This window comes from Amblyomma mixtum, chromosome 3, assembly GCF_055824585.1.
Source record: "Amblyomma mixtum isolate Tamu chromosome 3, ASM5582458v1, whole genome shotgun sequence".
Taxonomy (NCBI): Eukaryota; Metazoa; Arthropoda; class Arachnida; order Ixodida; family Ixodidae; genus Amblyomma; species Amblyomma mixtum.
Window position 1 is genome coordinate 293,863,286 of NC_143014.1, and position 19,078 is coordinate 293,882,363.

The following is a 19,078-nucleotide window of genomic DNA, read 5'->3' on the forward strand; positions in this document are numbered from 1 at the left end:
AGAATATGGGCCCAAGAGTTGACCACCCTGATGCAGAGCTCTGTGACAGCCTTTTATATATATCTAAACAAAAGATGTACTCCTGCTGGGGAGCGGGACAGACAGTGGGAAGACGAAATTCCCGAAAGAATATTTATGAGCAACTGCAAGTAAAAACAACAGTAACCAGTCTGAACAAGCCGGCCAAAACATTGTTTATATCACAGAGCATTGCTTATCCATTGCACTGTGTAGCTAAATGGAGAATAAGTGCCACAAACGATACCTTTCAGTAGTTTTGAACCATTTACCCATGGGCTAAAGTTGCTAATCATACGCTAATCATACGCTCAATCATATCTACAGACAAACAGCCTGCACTTAAATGCCTTATGTTGCACTCCCAGCGCAGGATATTGCAGCTCCATGCTCACCTGCTGTTCACCTCAACAATGCAGAGCAATCCATGTTGCCAAACGAGACTAGAGCCACCAGGAGAAACCGCTCTATAACTACTGAAGTGATGATGGTCTGGCCACATTTGTGCACAGCAACTCACAGTACATAATTAAAACTTTCTGAAGGTGCAGGCAGCTAAAGAATGGGAAATGCGAAAATAAGAAAATGCTTAGCCGTTCTTTCCCAGGCACTGTTCCTACGAAAACTGGACTGCCCAACCAACAAAATTTATGTCTAGACAGTGGTAAGTTCTGACTTCTAAATTTTTCATATGAACAAGAAGGCATAAAATGCCTTCACTTCTGCCCAGTGAACATAGTGAATGGTACAGCAATACCATACTGGTCCAGAAGCAAACCTGTGCTTCACAAAACACTACAACGCTGACAAGTGCCATGAAAGTGAATTTTATCTAGATTGAGAGTCTGTCATAACAGATAGGCTCCAGAAAGTTGCTTTAAGCCATCAGGCGCAAAGCTCCTCATAATGCACTGCACATTCCAGACCCACAATTCTGTACCTCCTGCAGCACTATACACGGTTTTAGTTTCAATACCTGCGCGCCATCATGTTTGTTTTACTCGAGCACCGCCTACCGTCGACGCCATCGTGGGCTGATAATTTGCAGCCCGTGGGCTGCAGACGAAGCAGTGTGTGATCTCTGGAAGTGTCATTCACCTGTTTCATTCCTGTCAAACCTAGAAATTGTGCATGAGGGTTCGCCTCGTGTTCATCCTCATGTGTGCTAAGCCATTAGCGCCTGCAACAACAAACCGAGAGCAGGAGGCCATTCATCGACAGAGCGATCAGCATCGGTAAGTGCCATGCTCGCAGTTCACGCGTGTAGTTTTTGTCACCGGTTGCCTGTAGTGCAAACGTGGCATAGTGTTGCATGTTGGAAAAACTAAAGAAAAATGCGTTGAAACTCAAGATAGCGGAGAGCAATCGAATATATAGTTCTTCATGGAACATAGTTTCTCCCGAACGCTTTCATTGCCTCCATGCTTGGACATGACGAGGGTGAAAATTTAGGTGCAGAGCTTGCGACAGAGTACCCAGTTCACAAATTGAACATTTTGGAAACAACAGGGAGTACGTGACCAAAACGAATCCACGTCTGATCGGTGCAATGCTTTTTTGCGGAGATAGGCGAGATGAAACTGAATTTCGGTCCCTCATATGCCGTTCGCATAAGGCTGTTCATACCGAGAAATACAAGCCAGTCCACTGAAAGCAATTCGCCTACTCTGCTCTAGCCAGTGCTCACTGGTTCACAAATACCAGAAAATATGCAATTACATGGTCTGATAGGATAGTAAGGTAATGGAACGCTATTAACACTTACTGACAGGCTGAATCGCTGGACCTGTGTTGAGAATTCCAATCTCAATCGGGTAGCATTGCTCAAGTTGCTGCATTTGTTGCATCTCTGGCATGGTTATGCATAGTGTGGACTTTTTACAGTGCATTCTATGTGATTTCAGTCGAATAATTTATTACAATACATAGCAGAGTTTACCATCCTGTGCATGCCGTGTGTTTTTTCTTCTTACGTTGCCGTAGATGCATTTTTTCTCACTTTGCAGTTGGGTCAAAGTTCGTGTCGCCGCTTCCATTCATGCCATGTTGTGCAATTTAAATTAGTATTTTCGTACTAACAACAGGTTTAATTATTATTGTTTTTTTTTTCAGGTTGCGATGCCCACACATTCCCGACACTGGCGATCATGTGGGGTGGTGAAACGAAGTTGTGACCAAATTTGTGAAGTCCTTGCATCGTGCCCTGCTGAATTAAAACAGCTTTGCCAAGGCCATTCAAAAACTTGTTCTCTTAAAATTATGCACAGAGTATATAGTTTGGTAACCCAGGTGCTGCGCTTCGTTCCGTCCCCAATATTAAGCACAGGCAGTGGGTTTGTTTCTGTCTGCATTTCATTCACGAAGTGCGCTGACGCTTAAGCTTTTTATTGGTGCAGGTATTTTTGTTCACCAACTACGTCCACTGCCAATGCAAACTCGGGACCCGCGGGAAAGCGGTGAAGAAGTAGACATCGCAGACGCGCTGAGACCTTCGCATAACATGGTGAACGTACATACTGGCGGCAATTTTTTTTTTTTCCTACTTTCATCGACTATTTCCGCAACCAGCAATAAAACAGTGATGTCTAGAGGATGTTGGCGTTCCGTACAACATTGCTACTTTTGTTGTACAGATGCAAACACGCGCTTGACCGGTGGCTACGCAGCCGGACATTGCTCCGCCGCTGGATTGTCAGCCCAGGGGAGGACGGCAACAGTGGGGTGTCGCGCAGCGCACGTGTTATAGAGTACTTTTCCCTCCCCTGCCCGCTCCTCGTAAAATGGTGTATGTAACTACTATGCCTAACCTTCAGTCAACCACAGATGCAAAGAGCGCCCACCTTGAGACCACGCCAGAGGATAGGTAGGTAGCATCGGTAGAGCATCTTGGCGAAAGCTCTGTCTTTCCGTGCAGCATGTAGCCCTTTCAAAAACTGCAAAAGGAACATCCAAGCCTATCAATCTGCAAGCCTAAAGACAGTCTAAACTAACAGATTTAGGCAAGATGACAATGAAAGACGGAAAAGGCTGCCCATGTACAAGCAAGAGCGCAGCACTGCATTTGTCTGCTTTCTCCACACCAATTCAAGAGCTGCTTCTTTCACAATAGTACACAAATCTGGTTAAGAAACAGCTGAATTTAAAACTGTTTACATTTCAACAGACAATAAGCACAAAAACGGACACGCTGACTATTCTGTAAACGATTAATGTACTACACAATGTACTACACAATATAGAAAGCGGTTTAAAGTGCAGAAAGTCGTATCTACCAGGTTACAGCAAGAATGCATGCTAACATAAAAATGTCAAAACTATATCACCAATGTGTTTTGAGAATGCCTCAACTGTCATAAATTTGTCCACGCTTTGGTCACTGCAGCACATCAGTGCATTAAACTACCCTCATGAATAAAAAAAAAACTGTGCGTTTTATCTCTTTTTTTATTGGTTTATTTTTGGTTTACAATGCATACTTAAACCAAGGACGACCAGGCAAAAGGCGTTAAACAACACCTGACTAAGGCCTGCCCTCCTATACAAAAACAAACAAATTAAAACAAACATTCAAAGCATTTGACAGCAACCGACTTCGAACAGAAAAAAACGCAGGTTAAAATTAAATTGGCAGTAATATACAGATTTGATACCAAAAAAATACAACGGTGTTTACTTATACAGCACTGTCACGAAAGTAGCATATCATGCACGGCTCTTTTACAGCTTTGGTCACTTCGTTTTTCCATTGCCATAGAAAGTAGCGGGGCGTAAGCATTTAGAACTCGCGGTATCATAAATGTCAACATTTGGTGGCCATAATTTGTGCGGGACTTTGAAACATGGAACTTAGCTGTTCGGAAGTTATATAGTCCAGGCATGTGCAGATATGTGTTCTGAAACGTTTCTTTACTGTATTTTATTTGATTCTTTATGTATATAGCCAGTTTTTTGTCATACATTGTTTGTATTTTAAGTAACTTGTTTTCTAAAAACCTCCCCTGCGTCTTGGCTGAGTGTAAGGTTGAATACAGCTCGGATAGCCCTTTTTTGCAGCGCAAATAATTTTGCTATATTAGTAAGTGTTGTTCCCCACACAAGTAGGCCATATACTATGCATCCATAATCCAGGGTAGAGCATACTACAGAGCAGTAAATTTGTAACAGACATGTCCTGTCGGCACCTCAGTGTTTTTTTGACAGCACTTTGAGTACGGTCAGGGATCGAGAAGCTCTCTATTTCAAACCGTTTACCATATTTACTCGCATAATAGGCGCACTCGCATATTAGGCGCACCCCCAGTTTGGTCGCAAAAAATCTGATTTTTTTATTTCGGCACATAATAGACAGACCCCAAACTTGTAACTGTTATCAATACTGTATTACACGATTGCAAGTCGACGCCCTCCTGCCTCCTCCATCTCAGGAGAAAAAAAAAAAACATGCACGCACATTCCACAACCCAAGCCTATTTTAACAAAGTTTTTGCTGAGCTGACTACCAGTCCTTACTAGTGTGGCTGCCATCGCAGCTGCTGTTGACCCACAGCACGTGCAACAACATCGCATGGACCAGCCACACATGCCGAATTCCACACACAGTTTTCAGGAATGCTCACTTTACATGTCTGTTTCTAAAGCTTCGTCTCAAACCGGAAACCTTCCCGACTTCAGCCCACAAAAACCTCGGCACTTGGAGTCACATGCGAAAAATTAGGCACGCTGCAGTAGCAACTGCTGCACTTCTCGGCCACGTCGAATTTCCGGCCCGCCGCATGCTTGTCGTGTCTGACAGCAAACTCCCAGCCGTGTAGCTATTAAAGTGCTTGCCCATCAAGCTAAGACTGCAATGCTCAGTGGCTGCACACGAAAGCCACAACTACAGTGAACTAACACACTACCACAACTCCCGTGCCCTTACAGCCCCAAAAAGCTGGAGCTGGTGATACAGATGCCGACAAGGATAACGGGAGCTCGAGGCAGAGGAAAAAGTTGACGATGACGACGATGGCCCCGCAGCCTCTGGCACCATCTGTGGGCAGTACCTGGAAGCTCGTGTGTGCATGCGTGGCCTCCGCGATCAAGCACACTGTTACTTGCAGCCAGAGCTGATCGCGGAAGCCACGACGCCTGCGTTTCAAAGGTTAGTCCCATGTGGGCAGTGGAAAGTTTGGGCGCAGCCATTACACATGTGTGTTTATGTGGTATGCTCAGTTTTAAAGTGACAGAATGCGAGTCGAAAAATTTTCAGTACTTGTACATCGCGTAATAGCCCCCCCCCCCCCCCCCCGAACTTTGAGCCGGATTTTCTGAAAACAAAAAAGTGCTCCTATTATGCAAGTAAAAACGAGATGCGAGGCAGGAAAGTGAGATTTCTGTCAAATTTTATGCCAAGAAATTTATGTTCATTTTTAACGGGTAACTATTTCATTCAGGTGTAGGGTGGGATCTGCCTGTATGCCTCATTTGAGTGAAAAAAGAATGGCTAGATTTCTCTGGAGGAAACTGGAAAACATTTCTGTCTGTCCATGTTGCCAGTTTATTTACTGTTAATTGTATTTGTCTTTCACATGTTGATAAGTTGGAGGATGTGCAAGCTATCTGAAGGTAGCCTACATAAACTGAATACATAATGGACCTTGGGATTATTTTACTAAGAGAGTTCATTTTTACAACAAACAGTGTTGTGCTTAAGATACACTCCTGAGTTACCCAATTCTCCTGAATGAAATTCCTTGGAAAGGGTTGTACCAAGGTGCACATGGAATGAACAGTAAGATAAGAAGTCTTTTAGACAGTTCAACATTCTGCCTCGGATGCCAAGCTCGGCAAGGTCTTGAAGAATCACGAACCTCCAGGTTGTGCCATATGCCTTCTCTAAATCAAAAAATACAGCAAGACAGTGTTGTTTATGAACAAAAGCTTCTCAGACAGTATCTTCAAGACGAACTGGGTGATCTATAGTGGAGCATCCCTTTTTAAATTCGCACTGATGGCTGCCAAGAAGTTCGCAAGATTGAAGGACAAAGGTTAATCTTATATTCAGGACACTTTCAAAGTATTTGGCGAGACAACTGGTCAGGGCTATGGGTCTAACTGCTATGAGAGGTTGGCGGCTTGTCAGGTTTAAGAAATGGTACAATATTGGCTTTTTTTCCTATTTACGGCCATTTTTCCTGATACCCAAACTTTGTTAAAGAATCTTAAAATTGCCTCTACGGCAAGCTGGGAAAGATTGGCCAGCATTTCACGGTGTACTTGGACAGGTCCTGGAGCAGTTTTTTTGCCGGCAGACAGCACTCTATTGATTTCCTAGAGGGTAATTAATCTATTGTATTGTTTTTTAGTACCTCTACTTATTGGAAGTCTTTGCTTTTCGGCTATATTTTTGTATTTTAGAAATGGCCAGGTATAATGTGACGAACTATAAACTGCAAAGAAGTGCTCCCCTAGTATATCGGCCTGTTCCCCTATACTTGTTTGCGTACCAGGTGTTGTCAAAAACGGAATTGTGAATGGTGAGAAGCTGCCATTTATATTCTTACCTCTTCCCACATTTTTTTTTAAATGTGATTTGACTGTTTATAGATGAGACATAACTCTGCCATGATGCTTTCTCGGCACTACGACGGATGTACCGAGCTTTAGCTCTTGCCTTTTTAAAATTTACGAGGTTCTCTTGTGTGGGGTACTGGCGAAAAATACCCCAGGCTTTATTTTGTCGCTTTTTTGCATCCTTACAATCTTGTGTCCACCACATTTTGTGATTTTGCCACACCATTCCCAAGGATTTCGGAATAGCTAAGTGCACCGCAGCTAGGATACAATTTGTGAAGTTTTCATTTATCTCATTGGTGTCGTGATTTCTCAAACTATTTGTATAATGAGGCTTCTGCTCTAAATAGTTGCCAGTCTGCTAAAGGAAGCTTCCACTGTCACGGTTTTGTTCGGCAACTTCTGCTGCAGACTTTACACCGATTATTATATGGAGGTGATTGCTGACATATGGACTGTCAATTACATCTCATTTAAAATTGCTATAAACAGAGGCAGAAGTAAAAGAAAAACCTAAACAGCTCATTTTCCCTGTGGATGGGGAACAGTATATGGTTTTACTGGAGTTCAACAGGCAAATATCATTCTTCGGACTGAAATCCTCTATAATGCGACCTCGAGTGTCCGCTTTTTCACTTCCCGAGAAAAAAATGTGTTAAAATCGCGAACTACCAGATAGGGCTCTGGTAGCTGCTCTAAAAGATATAATTCATGCACTGCTACTGTTAGGTGAGGGTCAAGATATATACCGTATAAACGCATCGAAGGGCAGCACTTTTTTTTCGAGATTCGGGGGCCAATTTTCGGGGTGCGGCCCACACACGCGACGTACGAAAAAAATTCTTTTTTAAGCAAAAACACACCAATCAGGGAATGAGCAGCATTTATTTTACGTTCAATCGTCACTCGCGGAGTATTTCGACTCTGTGCTCTGGTGGACGCTCATCCCAAAAAAGCCGCGCAGCATGTCCATTGTCAACGCGTAGCCGTTGCTCCGCATTTCCATCACATAGCAGAGCAGCCATTCTTACAGTTTGGGAAACTCGCACGGCTCACGTCGGAAAGCACGGTTTTTGCAGCTTGTGTTTCTCAATGCACCCTTCCTTTTGTTAGCATGATCATCAGACGCACTTCTCGGCCACGTCGAATTCCCTGTCCGCCGCACGCTTGCCGCGTTCGAGAGCTAACTCTCAGCCGTGTAGCTGATAACGTGCTTGCCCATCGTGCTAAAGCTACATTACTCGGCGGCAGCACGCGAAAGCCACAACAACTACGGCGACCGCGCCCACACGCCATAAAAGGCTGGAGCTGGCGATACTGATGCCGATGTGGATAGAGGGAAGTCGCGGGGCAGAAAAAAATTGACGATGATGATGATAGCTGCAGCCTCGGGCGCCATCCATGGATGGTTTTTGGAAGCTCTTGTGCACGTGCTTGGCCTCCGCGATCAAGCGCTCCGCGATCGAGGGCACCGTTGTTCGCAGCCGGAGCCGATCGCATAGCCCACGGCGCGTGCATTTAGAAGGCTATACCCACCTGGGTCATGGAAAGTTCGGGTGCGGCCCTTACACGAATTTATTTTTTTTTAAACATTTCCTTCGGGAAAACGGGGTGCGGCCCTTACACGCGTTTATACGGTACAACACACAGTTATTGTTTTGTGTGTAAGCAGTTTGGCTGCTACAGCTTCAAATTTAGTCTTTAGTGGTAAGCTCACGAGCTGGAACATCATTTTTTACTACGATGGCAATGTCGCCTGAAAGCCAACTCGCCTTCTCTCAGTCGAAAGACTGTTTTTTGAGTACATTTCTGTGTTGGGGCCCAAGTGTTTCCTGTACACATGAGGCCACAGGTGAGAATGTGGCTAAGATGTCCTTGATGTCACTTAAGTTATTAAATAATCCCCTACAATTCCATTGTATTAGGAACGCCATTATGATTATTTTGGGGATATATTTTGAAAAGTTAGGTCCCTATTTCTTTAGAGCCAGTTATTGGGATTTTTCCTTTTTTTGCTCGAGAGCTCCGCCGCCGCTGCAGTGGAGGTGAGCTCGCTGAAGGCTCTGGAGCGCCTTGGAGAACCCACGGTTGCAATGTGTGCAGGTCTCTCCCGACTGGAGGAAGCCTTGCGGGCGGCCGACCCAGAGGCCGGCGAGCCCTTTCTCGAGTGGCAGGGCAGCCTTCGCAGCGTCTGCCCCAGGCTCAGTGTGTGTGGCCCGGGCAGGTGCCGAAGCCTGGTGTGATGCCCCGCCCCGTCGCACCACATCAGCGAAATTTGTTTCTGCTGTGAACAAGAATGTTCCCTGGGTTTATGCAAATCTTTTCCATGCTTCCTGGAATGTCATGTTTTCTTTGGTTTTAATGGGTATTATCTCTTTTTCTTTCTTCCAGAATGGGCATGACCTAGAATACATGGGGTGGTCCCTTTCACAGTCAGCGCATTTTGGCACTGCATTGCAGACATCGGATTCATATTCATTAGATGCACATTTGGCACAGGTTTGGCGGCCACGACAACTCTGGGATCCATGGCCAAATCTCTGGCACATGAAACATTGGCAAAATTTGGGGATGTATGGTCTGACTGCTATTTTCACGTACGGGGAGTTGGCTGTAAGCAAAAGTGAGAACTAAGTGCTTTGTTGGTGTTTCTTTGTCATCTTTTCTGATTTTTGTGCATTGGGCATCAGTGACATTGATATTTTGAGCCTCCCGAAAGCATTTTTGCTTCAGTCAGGGTGAGAAAATCTTGTTCTGAAATCACGCCTTTGACATTGTTGAGGGACCTAGGGGCACTAACGGAAACAGGTATTTCTCCAAAGGTTGCTATCATTGATCTGGAGGAGGACGTCGCCATTGGCCAGCTTCACCACCTTGTGGCCAAGGGCCAATGATTCTGTGAGAGATTTAGAAACTATGAAACAAGAGATGATTCTTGCTTGCTTTTCTGCTACCTCACTATGTACTACATGGTATCTGGGGAAGATTTCTTTTTTTTTTTTTTGCAGACACTGTGCAGTGGCATCAGGCCACCCTCGATTGTGAGGGCAGAAAGGAATCCATAAAAAAAATTGTTATTCGGCTACGGTGGCAGCCGCCCACCACGGAGCCCAACACGGGACAGGAAGTTGCCAGCAAGTCCTGACCACGCCAGCTGTACACCACAACTATAACCAAATGTGGCATAACTCAGATTGGTTCGCCACACAGGGTTAACCCTAGCTGCCCATGAGAAAGGAAAAACCTAGAAACGAGGAGGAGACAGGACAGGAGTGAGAAAGAAGATAGGAAAGTGAAAGATGGAGGGCAGGGCAGGAAAAGGTGACTGCCGATTTCCCCCGGTCGGGTCAGGCCAGAGGTGCCGTCTACAGGAAGCTGGGGCCAAAGTGGTGTGTTGCCTCCGCCGAGGGGCCTTAAAAGGGCCACTGACCACACTCTGGTCGAAAATATTTTCTACCTCTCTGGAAGCCAGGCATCGTCCCAGGGAAGGCGCAGCCGCAAATATTTTTTTGAAAAGACTCATTAATAGCGTAGTTACAGCCATCGCAATCAAGCTACTTCGGCATGCTCCTCTCCTTCTGTCCCCTTCCCCGAGATTTTTCTCTCTCACGCCTCGTCGAGTAGGCTCTACAAGGAAAATTCGCCCTTCCTCCTCCGATGTTAGCGGGAGGCATGCTGTCTAGTGGAGTACGTCCCATGTCTACGTCATGGCCCCGGCTTGAAAAGAATTCTTTTCTTGCTTTTTGCTACCCGGGATATTTCATGGGGGGGGGGGGGGGGGATAGGGTCTCCCAATTTTGCTCCTTGGGTCTCCTCGCCGTATTTCGTCACGCTTATTTTTCTTTGTCCTTCCTCGTGCCAGCCTCACTGAAGGAGGCTGTTCATTGCCTAAGTAGTCTTGGATAGTGGCCGTAGTCATTCGGAGTGAAGTGTCTTCCGCAAGGCACCACATTCTTGCATTCTTGACTGTTGTGTCTGGAAGGCCAATGTGTTGGAGTCAGACACGACACAAGGCATAACCTTCTGGCAATCGGTGCTGGATTGTGGTTCAACTCCAGTCGCTCCGTGCGCATCCAACAATGAAACAGCGTCGTTTCATTTTCTCCGCACCCTGAACGATCAAGAGACGCAATCGGCTCGACCACCTCAACATGCTAGCGAGCACATCTTTTCATACATCTGTTTGTTTTTGTCAGTGACATCCCCAGTTAGTGAGTTTCCTTTTCATGCATGTAGTTTTTTTTTTTTCTGTAAGGCCTCCCCACCGTTTTACGACTGGAGGGGTGGGAGTCACTATTGTTCGAAGTGCACGGCAAAGCACGGACCCAGGAACTGTCCGGCACTTCTTGGAAATGCACGTTTGCACTTCTCCGTGTGTGCTTGTGGGTTCTATGTGTTTGTGCCTTTTCTCTGCTTCTAAGTTCCTGTCTTGGCAATGTAGACAAGACGGGCGAGTGAGAACCAGTGTGCGTGCGGAGCAACCGAGTGTGCGAACGATGGAAAGGCTGTACAACACACAACATGGCACACGCACAGAACACGCTGAAGCATACATGAACTGGCACGAGTAACTAGAAACCTTATAATTGGGGGGGGGTTGTATGCATGTGCGAAAACCAAAGGCGCTACGGAAAGGTTATCTTCGTTGCCTCATCCATGCACTCGGCTTGTTTGTCTAAAATGTCCAGACCCCTGGTCAGTGGCCCTTTAAAGGTCCAAACGCTCGGAGTCAGCTCAACCCCCAGGATCCCCTTTTCCCCGGACACGGTGATGCCACGCACAGCTGAGCGCAGGAGCTGAGGTCCGTGGTGACATACTGCTCATCATCATGCTCCTGCGGGGATGTCCCTGCGGACGCTCAGGAACCCATGGTGTCACAACTCCCCAACGTCTCAGCATGGAGCAGATGCCCCTGTGGGGCGCCGAAGGACGACTCTTTTGGTGCAATAGCACTTATAGTGGGCACTCCCCGCATTTAGCCGCTGTGTGTTTGTTGGAAGGCTGTTTTGTGGCAGACTGCCCACCTGCCCATTGGGCAACCTTCCAGTGGTGCGTGCATGCACACGCACACATTGGCTGCTGTACAAAGTACCCGCCATGGCAGGCGTAGTTCAATTATTGGCCGCGAGACGTTGCTCCGGAAGAGCAACCTGGGTCTCACCAGACCCACCAATGACAGCACTCTATCGCAGAGCAGTGGTGCACCACTTAACCACTGCACCACTGCAGCAGGAGTGGTATGAGGACACCCAGGGATCCATGAATGTGAAGTAGAGAATGACCAATTCCACATATACATATGAGCATTCACCCATTGTCACTATTCAAACAACTTACATACTAGAACAATGGATCCCAAAATCGGAACCAAAGTGAAAACCAAAATACTAGCACACCTAATTCACACTTAGCCTAACTACGCAAATCGACTGAAATTTTTTATGACATGGGGGTTCTAGTGCTACGTATTAAAATTAGACGGGTGTAGTACTTGCTGGGCAGCACGGTCATATCCCAGTAAAAAAAGAAAGAAAGAGAACACTGCAAATTCCAATTACAGCCAATTTTTTTTCGACCCCATTCCAACCCACCGAGTTTAAAACCAAATGGATTCAAATGGTTCCGATTTCTATGGTGTTGAAAACAACTGGGTTTTCTACCAGGTCTGCAGGAGGCGCTGTGTGTTTAGTGCCAATATTTTGACAAGGGAATTGAAGTTATGAGAATTCCACGCTTATAGAGAAGTGAAGACAAACAAGCCTGGTTCACAGAGAAGGAACAGGGGCAGTCTATATACAAAGAGCATACTTTTGCTCCCACTTATACACCCCATTCATGACACCCTCCTGCTGGAGCCAGTGGCACTAACAGCGAAGTTATTTCATTTATTCATGCCCAGAGTGATGACAGAAATGATTAAAATAATTCAGCACATAAAGCTGTTCATATATCTTTTTACAAAGGCCTCATTAGTTCACCGTTATGTGTTAACAGAGCAATATTCAGATCCCAATCAAGGCAATCATTGGCTTCCAATTGGTTTTTTTCAATTGGAAAATTTCCAATTGTGTATTCAGAACCGACTGGAACAGCTAATTAAACTGGACCTTCCTGTTGGCTCATTAGCAAAGCTCAAGGCATTCCATTTCGACATTCCAGTTGGAGCTTCCAATTGCTTGAGAATACCTAACTGTAATTGGCACCCAATTTTCTTTAGTGGTGCACCACTTGGAATCGCCGGAACCAACTGGAATGTCCAATTGGAATCTCAAGAGCCAATTAGATTTATCAACTGGTTTTGATAATTCCAATAGGTTCATGAAATTCTAATTGGTGTCATCCCTCCCAATTGGATTATCTAATTGGGAGAGATAGCCCCAACTGGAATCTGGAACCAACTGAAACAGCAAATGGGGATCTGCAAAAACAGCTGGATAATCCAATTGGTCCAACCATCTGGATTGCTATGCCCTATTGGGTCTGTTTGTATCCGAATGGAGGTCCAATTGGTTCCATATAGATTTCAATTTTTTTTTTTTTTTACAGAGACTGCTGGTGATAAGCAGCGTGCATTGATGGAAGGCAGTCATGAGTGGCAAATGCATACCATACATGCATACAGCACCAGCTGCACAGTGATAACTATCAGCTCAAGGCAGCCACATGATCAGTTGCAATGAATACTGGCACGCGAGTGGTTGCTGCTGGGCCAGTGGCAAGCTGCTGTGGTCTGCTGGCTGGGGAGACCAGACATGTGACTTGTTCACACTCCTAAGCATTTGAATTACTTTCAGTTTTCCCTCATTGAGCAGAATAGTATAATACTCCGAAGACATCTGTTACCTACTCGACTCTTGCCAAGTATGTCACCTAAGGCCGCCTCCAGAGCATGTACTCAAGCCTCACGCCAATTTGTCATCAAAAAAAGATTTTGCAGTACTTCTATCTGAATACAGTTCAGCAGTTCCACACAAAGAGTAGTGAAAAAAAAATTTGCTGGGGTTTAGCTTTGGTTAAACCTGGTAGGTTGCGTAAGCATCCATAGCGTTCCATTCGGGATCATCACCGGTTGTAGATGATTCGGTTTCGACAGAGGCACGGTGCGCCCGTCTAGCAGCGTCTTGAGCGCGCCGCTTAGCAAGGCGCTGTTCGCATTCTTCATCTGTCTCCGAAGCCCGTTGTCGTTTCCTGGCTTCGGCAAGCCGACATAGCCTCCCTTTCTGTTGATCAGGCGGCATAACGACGGAGCCGGCAAGCGAGCGAACGCATTTTACACTCCCCCCCCCCCCCCCCCCCCCCGTTCTCCAGCCTCCTCTCCACACTGCGCAGCTGGCAAGAGCGCGGCGAGAGCAGCGCCTCCACTCGGCAGCGGCGCAGCTACAGCTGTAGTGCGCCGCGCCCCGCACCGCCCTTCAAGGTCAAACGTGCCTTGCAGCCGCCCCGACGCGAAGGGCTGAAACCTGTCGTAATATTGCTTACGCAATAAAGCAATACACACAACCAACGCATAATATGCTGTGACATACCTTTCATTGCAGTGCTACTAAGGATTGCATGACAACACTTGGCAAGAAAAAAAGTGTTGCTCACCTTGTATAAGTTTGTATGGTGGGCAGTGGAAATATCTCCATTCACAGTCCAGTCCATTATCCTCTGCATGTTTTCTTCCAGGACCTGTCAGGGCACAAGGGCAGACGAGCATGAGAAGGCTGAGGTCAGAGGAGGGAAACTACCAAGCACCACAGCAAGGTCGGTGCGGCAGCGAACCCCTGCCCGTGTTGCAACAACTGCGGCTGAGTAGAAACAGTGGAGCACATTTTGTCCGAATGCCCAGCGCATGCGGAGCAGCATGCACATCTTATGGAATCACTCACTCAAGTGCCTCTAAAACTCGAATGTGTATTGGGGCCCTCAGCCTGCCATAGGCTGCAGAAACGTGCTATGAACTTTTCATTTGATTAATTACATGCCACTGGTCTTCTAGACAAAGCTCTCATCTCACCGTTCCGTACTCTCACTGCACATTTTCCATGCAGCGAACTTTGTCATCCCATCTCCTGCTCCCCCCTCTCATTCCATCTTTCTCTCCCTCAATCCCTCCCCCACGCAGAGTAGCAAGTCAGCGGATTTAAACACTGGCCATGTTCTGTTTTTCAACTAAAGAGCTCCTCTCTCTCCCTCGAACCCCCTTAAAAAAATTAAGTTTCTACGCGCTAAAAATGCACTGTGAGCTGCGAGGAACTAGTCCTGTATTATTTTGACCCCTTGGAGTATTTCAATATTCACTGAGATCTCAATATGCCAATGTGCTCACATATCGCACTTAAAGGGACCCTGAAAAGCTCTTTGCCAAGGTTAGCAAAAGCCCACGAGAGATCGGTATTCCATCACTTGTCGCCGCACCGCAAAAATTGTTAAGCGAACTCCATCAACACCGAAGATATCGCCGATTAAAAATGATGTTCCTCCTCTCCCCCACATACCACCCTCAACTCATACACGCGGGGCTCGCTCCGAAAAAAAAAAAAAAGACGGGCCGATGCTCCGCCCATGCATACGTCAAGCAATGGCGCTCTGCTTGTTTACTTCCGGTGGTCGCAGACACATGTGCGAAAGTGAGTGCGATTCACTGCGGTGCGCTGTTGCGAACGGCGTCGCAACGTCCAATCGCAGCTCGTCGCCTGCGTGCAACTTGCTAGATGTCAACGACGAGCCGCGCGCGGCAGACGCAACGACGGGAAGCGGGAGACAAAGCGAGCACGGAGAGCGGCAGCGTCGTGATGACGTACAGCGCGCTCCTCAGGGCGCTCGGGGCCGAGCCACACCGGGCCGGCCTGCCAGCCTTGACGCCGGCCGCTGGCGAGTGAAAAACGCGCTAGTATTGTTTGTTCACGTTTATAGCAAGCCCTGGGATAGATGCATGTCAAAAATGCATCACTTCTGACGGTCGTTGGCCAATACCGAGCTGATCGTACAAGTGATGAATGCGATACTAGCAAATTTCATCCCATAGCCGCTTTGGCGCTGCTGCGGCGCTTCGCCTGCCGCCTGCTAGCTCCGTTGCTGAAGGCGTCGTGGAAATCGAATATATATTCTATTATGGGACGAGCTCGCAGTAAAGCGATGTGAAGAGTAGGCCTTTTAATATAGCGCAAGCGACTTCCGAAGCGCCGTCAGCGATGCGAAACCCTTAGGCCTAGCGACGACTAGGGCAGCCTGGGACCAGCGCACAGTTCGTCGCCCGGCGTTGCCGCAGTCGGTGTCGTTGCCGAAAGATCCACTTTTTAACAGACATGTTGTCGTTGCTCGAATCTAGAAAGCATCATCTCTGGTAGAATGGCTGTTTTGTATTTCCTTGTGCGAATGTCAAGTACGCCGAGCATGCTGGCCGGCCGACCGGCCTGGATCAGGTCTGCCGGCGTCATAAAAAATGAGCTAAAGAGTGTTCTTGACGTAAATAATAAACCCTAGGCCAAGAAATGTGAAAAATGTGTCATTTTTGAGGATCGCTGACCAATACTGAGCTGCTGGTAAAGGTAACAACTGTGATACGAGCAAATTTCTGGCCACAACCGCCTTGCAGCTGCCGCTGGCCTGACGTTGGGGTCCGGCTCGCCTGGCGCCCGCTCGCTTCGCGGCTGAAGGCGTCGCGGAAAGTGACTATACTATTACTTTATTGTGAGATGATGCTGTTGACTGTAAAGCGATGTGTAGAGTAAGCCTTTTATTATAGCTCAGGCGACTTCCGAAGCGCCGGCCGCTGCCTCTTCGACGCGAAACGAGCTATAGGCCTAGCGACGACCACGACAGCCAGGCAGCAGCAGAGCTCGTCGCTCGGAGAGCCCGCGAGCGGTGCCGTTGCTGAAAGCTCCCAACATAAGCAGGCATGCTTTGTCGCTGCTCGAGAATAGCTGGCAGTCTTTCTGATGACGATCGGTGCCGCGCCGTCCAAGTTTTCGCACATCTGTCTCCTGATTGCTGCTCGAACAGCATGGATCCGGAGCTCAAAGCGCGGCTGCGTGCAGCCACCGCTGAGATGGGCTTCGAGCCTTTCAGTACACGCCATACCGAGACCCACAGGGCGACGACAGCAGCGATATATATAATTCTAGTACACTATAGCAGCGACTCGTCGGCGCAGCTAGGAAACTCGCAAAGGCGGGCGCCGAGATTTGACGAATACACATGCTTTTGTTAGCAGACGGATTTCCTTCTTTACCGGAAGTACCACATTAATTTAAGAAATGCGCTGGATTCTTACCTCTGTATACGTATGTTTAAAAAAAATAATAAGCAATCAATAAAATAATATTTCAAGGAGCATCAGTGCTCAGTTTCAAATGAAATGTTGCAAAAATTGCGCGTGACGTCAATTGGCAGAGCCAATGAGAAGGGTCGCCCAGTCCATGGCCAAGGCTGCCCAGTTTACGTCAAGTGGTAGGGGCGGGTAAAAACGCGCGGTGAGGTGTCGCCCTAATCGGCTGTGAGCGGCAAGTTTGAATAATTGTTTGTAAATTATTGGTTCCACGCGCAGCTTTCTGAATCAGACTAGAATACTCGCAGAGACCACCTCTACAGAGTTGTTGCAATAAAATATGATTGAAGAAACCATTTCAGGGTCCCTTTAAAGTTTACTAAAATGAGGCTGCCTAGGCTGGGTTCCAACCATTCTTTTTTTTTCCTTTAAGGGGGGACGAGGGTCTTAAAACTAACTTTTTTATTTATGGCTAGAATCTCATGTAATTTTGCACACAGATGTATTAAGCATGAAATGCTTTTATCCCCCGTTGTCGGCAGTGTGGTGACGTCACGCCGAGACCGAGAGCCATCATCCGGGCTCTGAAACGAGAACATCTGGGCACCGTACGAGACTTAACGAGATTTAACGAGACTCTCTAAGCCCTCCTACGCGACCGGCATGCAAGCGCCGGTTGGTCTCCAAAGGAGTCACAAAAAATAACTGCTGCCAGTGCCTTCTCAATGTTTATCAAGATATCAGTCGCTGTGCGTTTGATAATGCACGGAATTATATTTTCCGATTTCTAATAACGCGTGCAAAAAGCACATAAATGCCACGATACACTTCGTTGTCATACGTGATCTCTTAGGGGCTTCGCGCATCGAAGCAAAGCCGCGCAGGCGCACAGGGGCCCGGGGGAGAAGCGCTGCGTTCAAAGGGCAAGGCATCGCGCCGAACGGGTGGTGGCGTTCCTCCCTTCCATTACGGTGTGGTTCGGGTGTCCACCGAATGGCAGAGAATTACTGCGCCATTTCCTTTCCTCAAAAAACCTTGCGTTCAAATGGCAAGGCATCGCGCTGAACGGGTGGTGGCGTTCCTCCCTTCCTGTACGGTGCGGTTCGGGTGTCCACCGAGATGACATTAGGCCCGTAAACATTTCATGCTTACTCTACTCTCGGTTACGGGAGAGGCAGAGATTTTTTTTCTCTTCCGATTCCAAATATGTAATCATAATTGAGCTGGTGGTCTTAGATCTTATAAAGTCTAGAACGTAATTAGGTAATTCCTTACGCAGCTTTAATGAACTTTCCCATTGCATTTTGTTGCTTTTATTTACATGAATTGATAGCCAGAGAGTTCCCATACCCGATGACATTCTTCGTTTTTCTCTAAAGGCAAGTCGTCCTGATATACTAGTCGAGAGTAAAAGGTCGCAGTATTTCACACAGCAACTCGTTAAGCTAATTGTAAATTGCTAGCTATATGTGGCTTAAACAAAAAAGTAAGAATGTAATCGGGTATGGGAACCCACTGGCTATCAATGCATGTAACTAAAAGCAACAAAATGCAATGAGAAAGTTCATTAAAGCTGCGTAAGAAATTACCTAATTACACTCTAGAATTTAAGATAATTTTTAATCTAAGACCACGAGCTCAATTATGACTACATTTTTGAAATCAGAAGAGAAAAAACACAAAACACATCTCTGTGCAAAATTTCATCAGATTCTAGCCACAAATAAAAAGGTCAGTTTTAAGACCCTCGTCCCCCCTTAACTAACAGTATGCATGTGCACAGCTGGAAACAAACAATTGTGCCACTGCCTGCATAGTTAAGTTCTCTGAATGGTACAGGTTTATGATTTTATGGGATTTAAAATCCCCAAGCAACTCAGGCTGTGCGAGACGTCTTAGTGGAGGACACTGAATAATTTCGACCACCTGGGGTTCAACCACATGTGCTCACATCACACACTACACGGGCCTCTAGCATTTTGCCTGCCTCAAAATGCGACTGTCACAGCTGGGATCGAACCCGTGTCTTTTGGGCCAGCAGCTGAGCACCGTAACCACTGGGCCACCGACGCAGCTCCTCTCAACGGCACAGTTCCACAGATATACCAGACAGAAGCAAACATCCAAAGAAACCAAGGAGCAGAGGGGGTGTTTTTTTTTTATTTTGTGGTGTTTATTACTGGAAAATTAAGTGCTATTATGTTATGGCTTAAGAATGAGTGATAAGAGGGTGGCACTGGTGAACACTCTCAA

General features: G+C 46.7%; 1 protein-coding gene across 8 annotated transcripts in view; it reads right to left on the reverse strand.

Annotated features, from left to right (window-relative positions):
• Nucleotides 1–19,078, reverse strand: part of LOC149355213 (condensin-2 complex subunit G2-like) — a 131,171-nt gene that overhangs the window by 81,905 nt on the left and 30,188 nt on the right. For all 8 annotated transcript variants that reach the window (XM_089583710.1, XM_089583705.1, XM_089583704.1 and 5 more), the window contains 2 exons: nt 14,161–14,244; nt 2,859–2,951 (listed from right to left, as the gene is read on the reverse strand). In XM_089583710.1, coding sequence (XP_089439836.1) covers nt 2,859–2,951; nt 14,161–14,244 — 177 coding nt within the window. The remainder of the gene's footprint in view (nt 1–2,858; nt 2,952–14,160; nt 14,245–19,078) is intronic.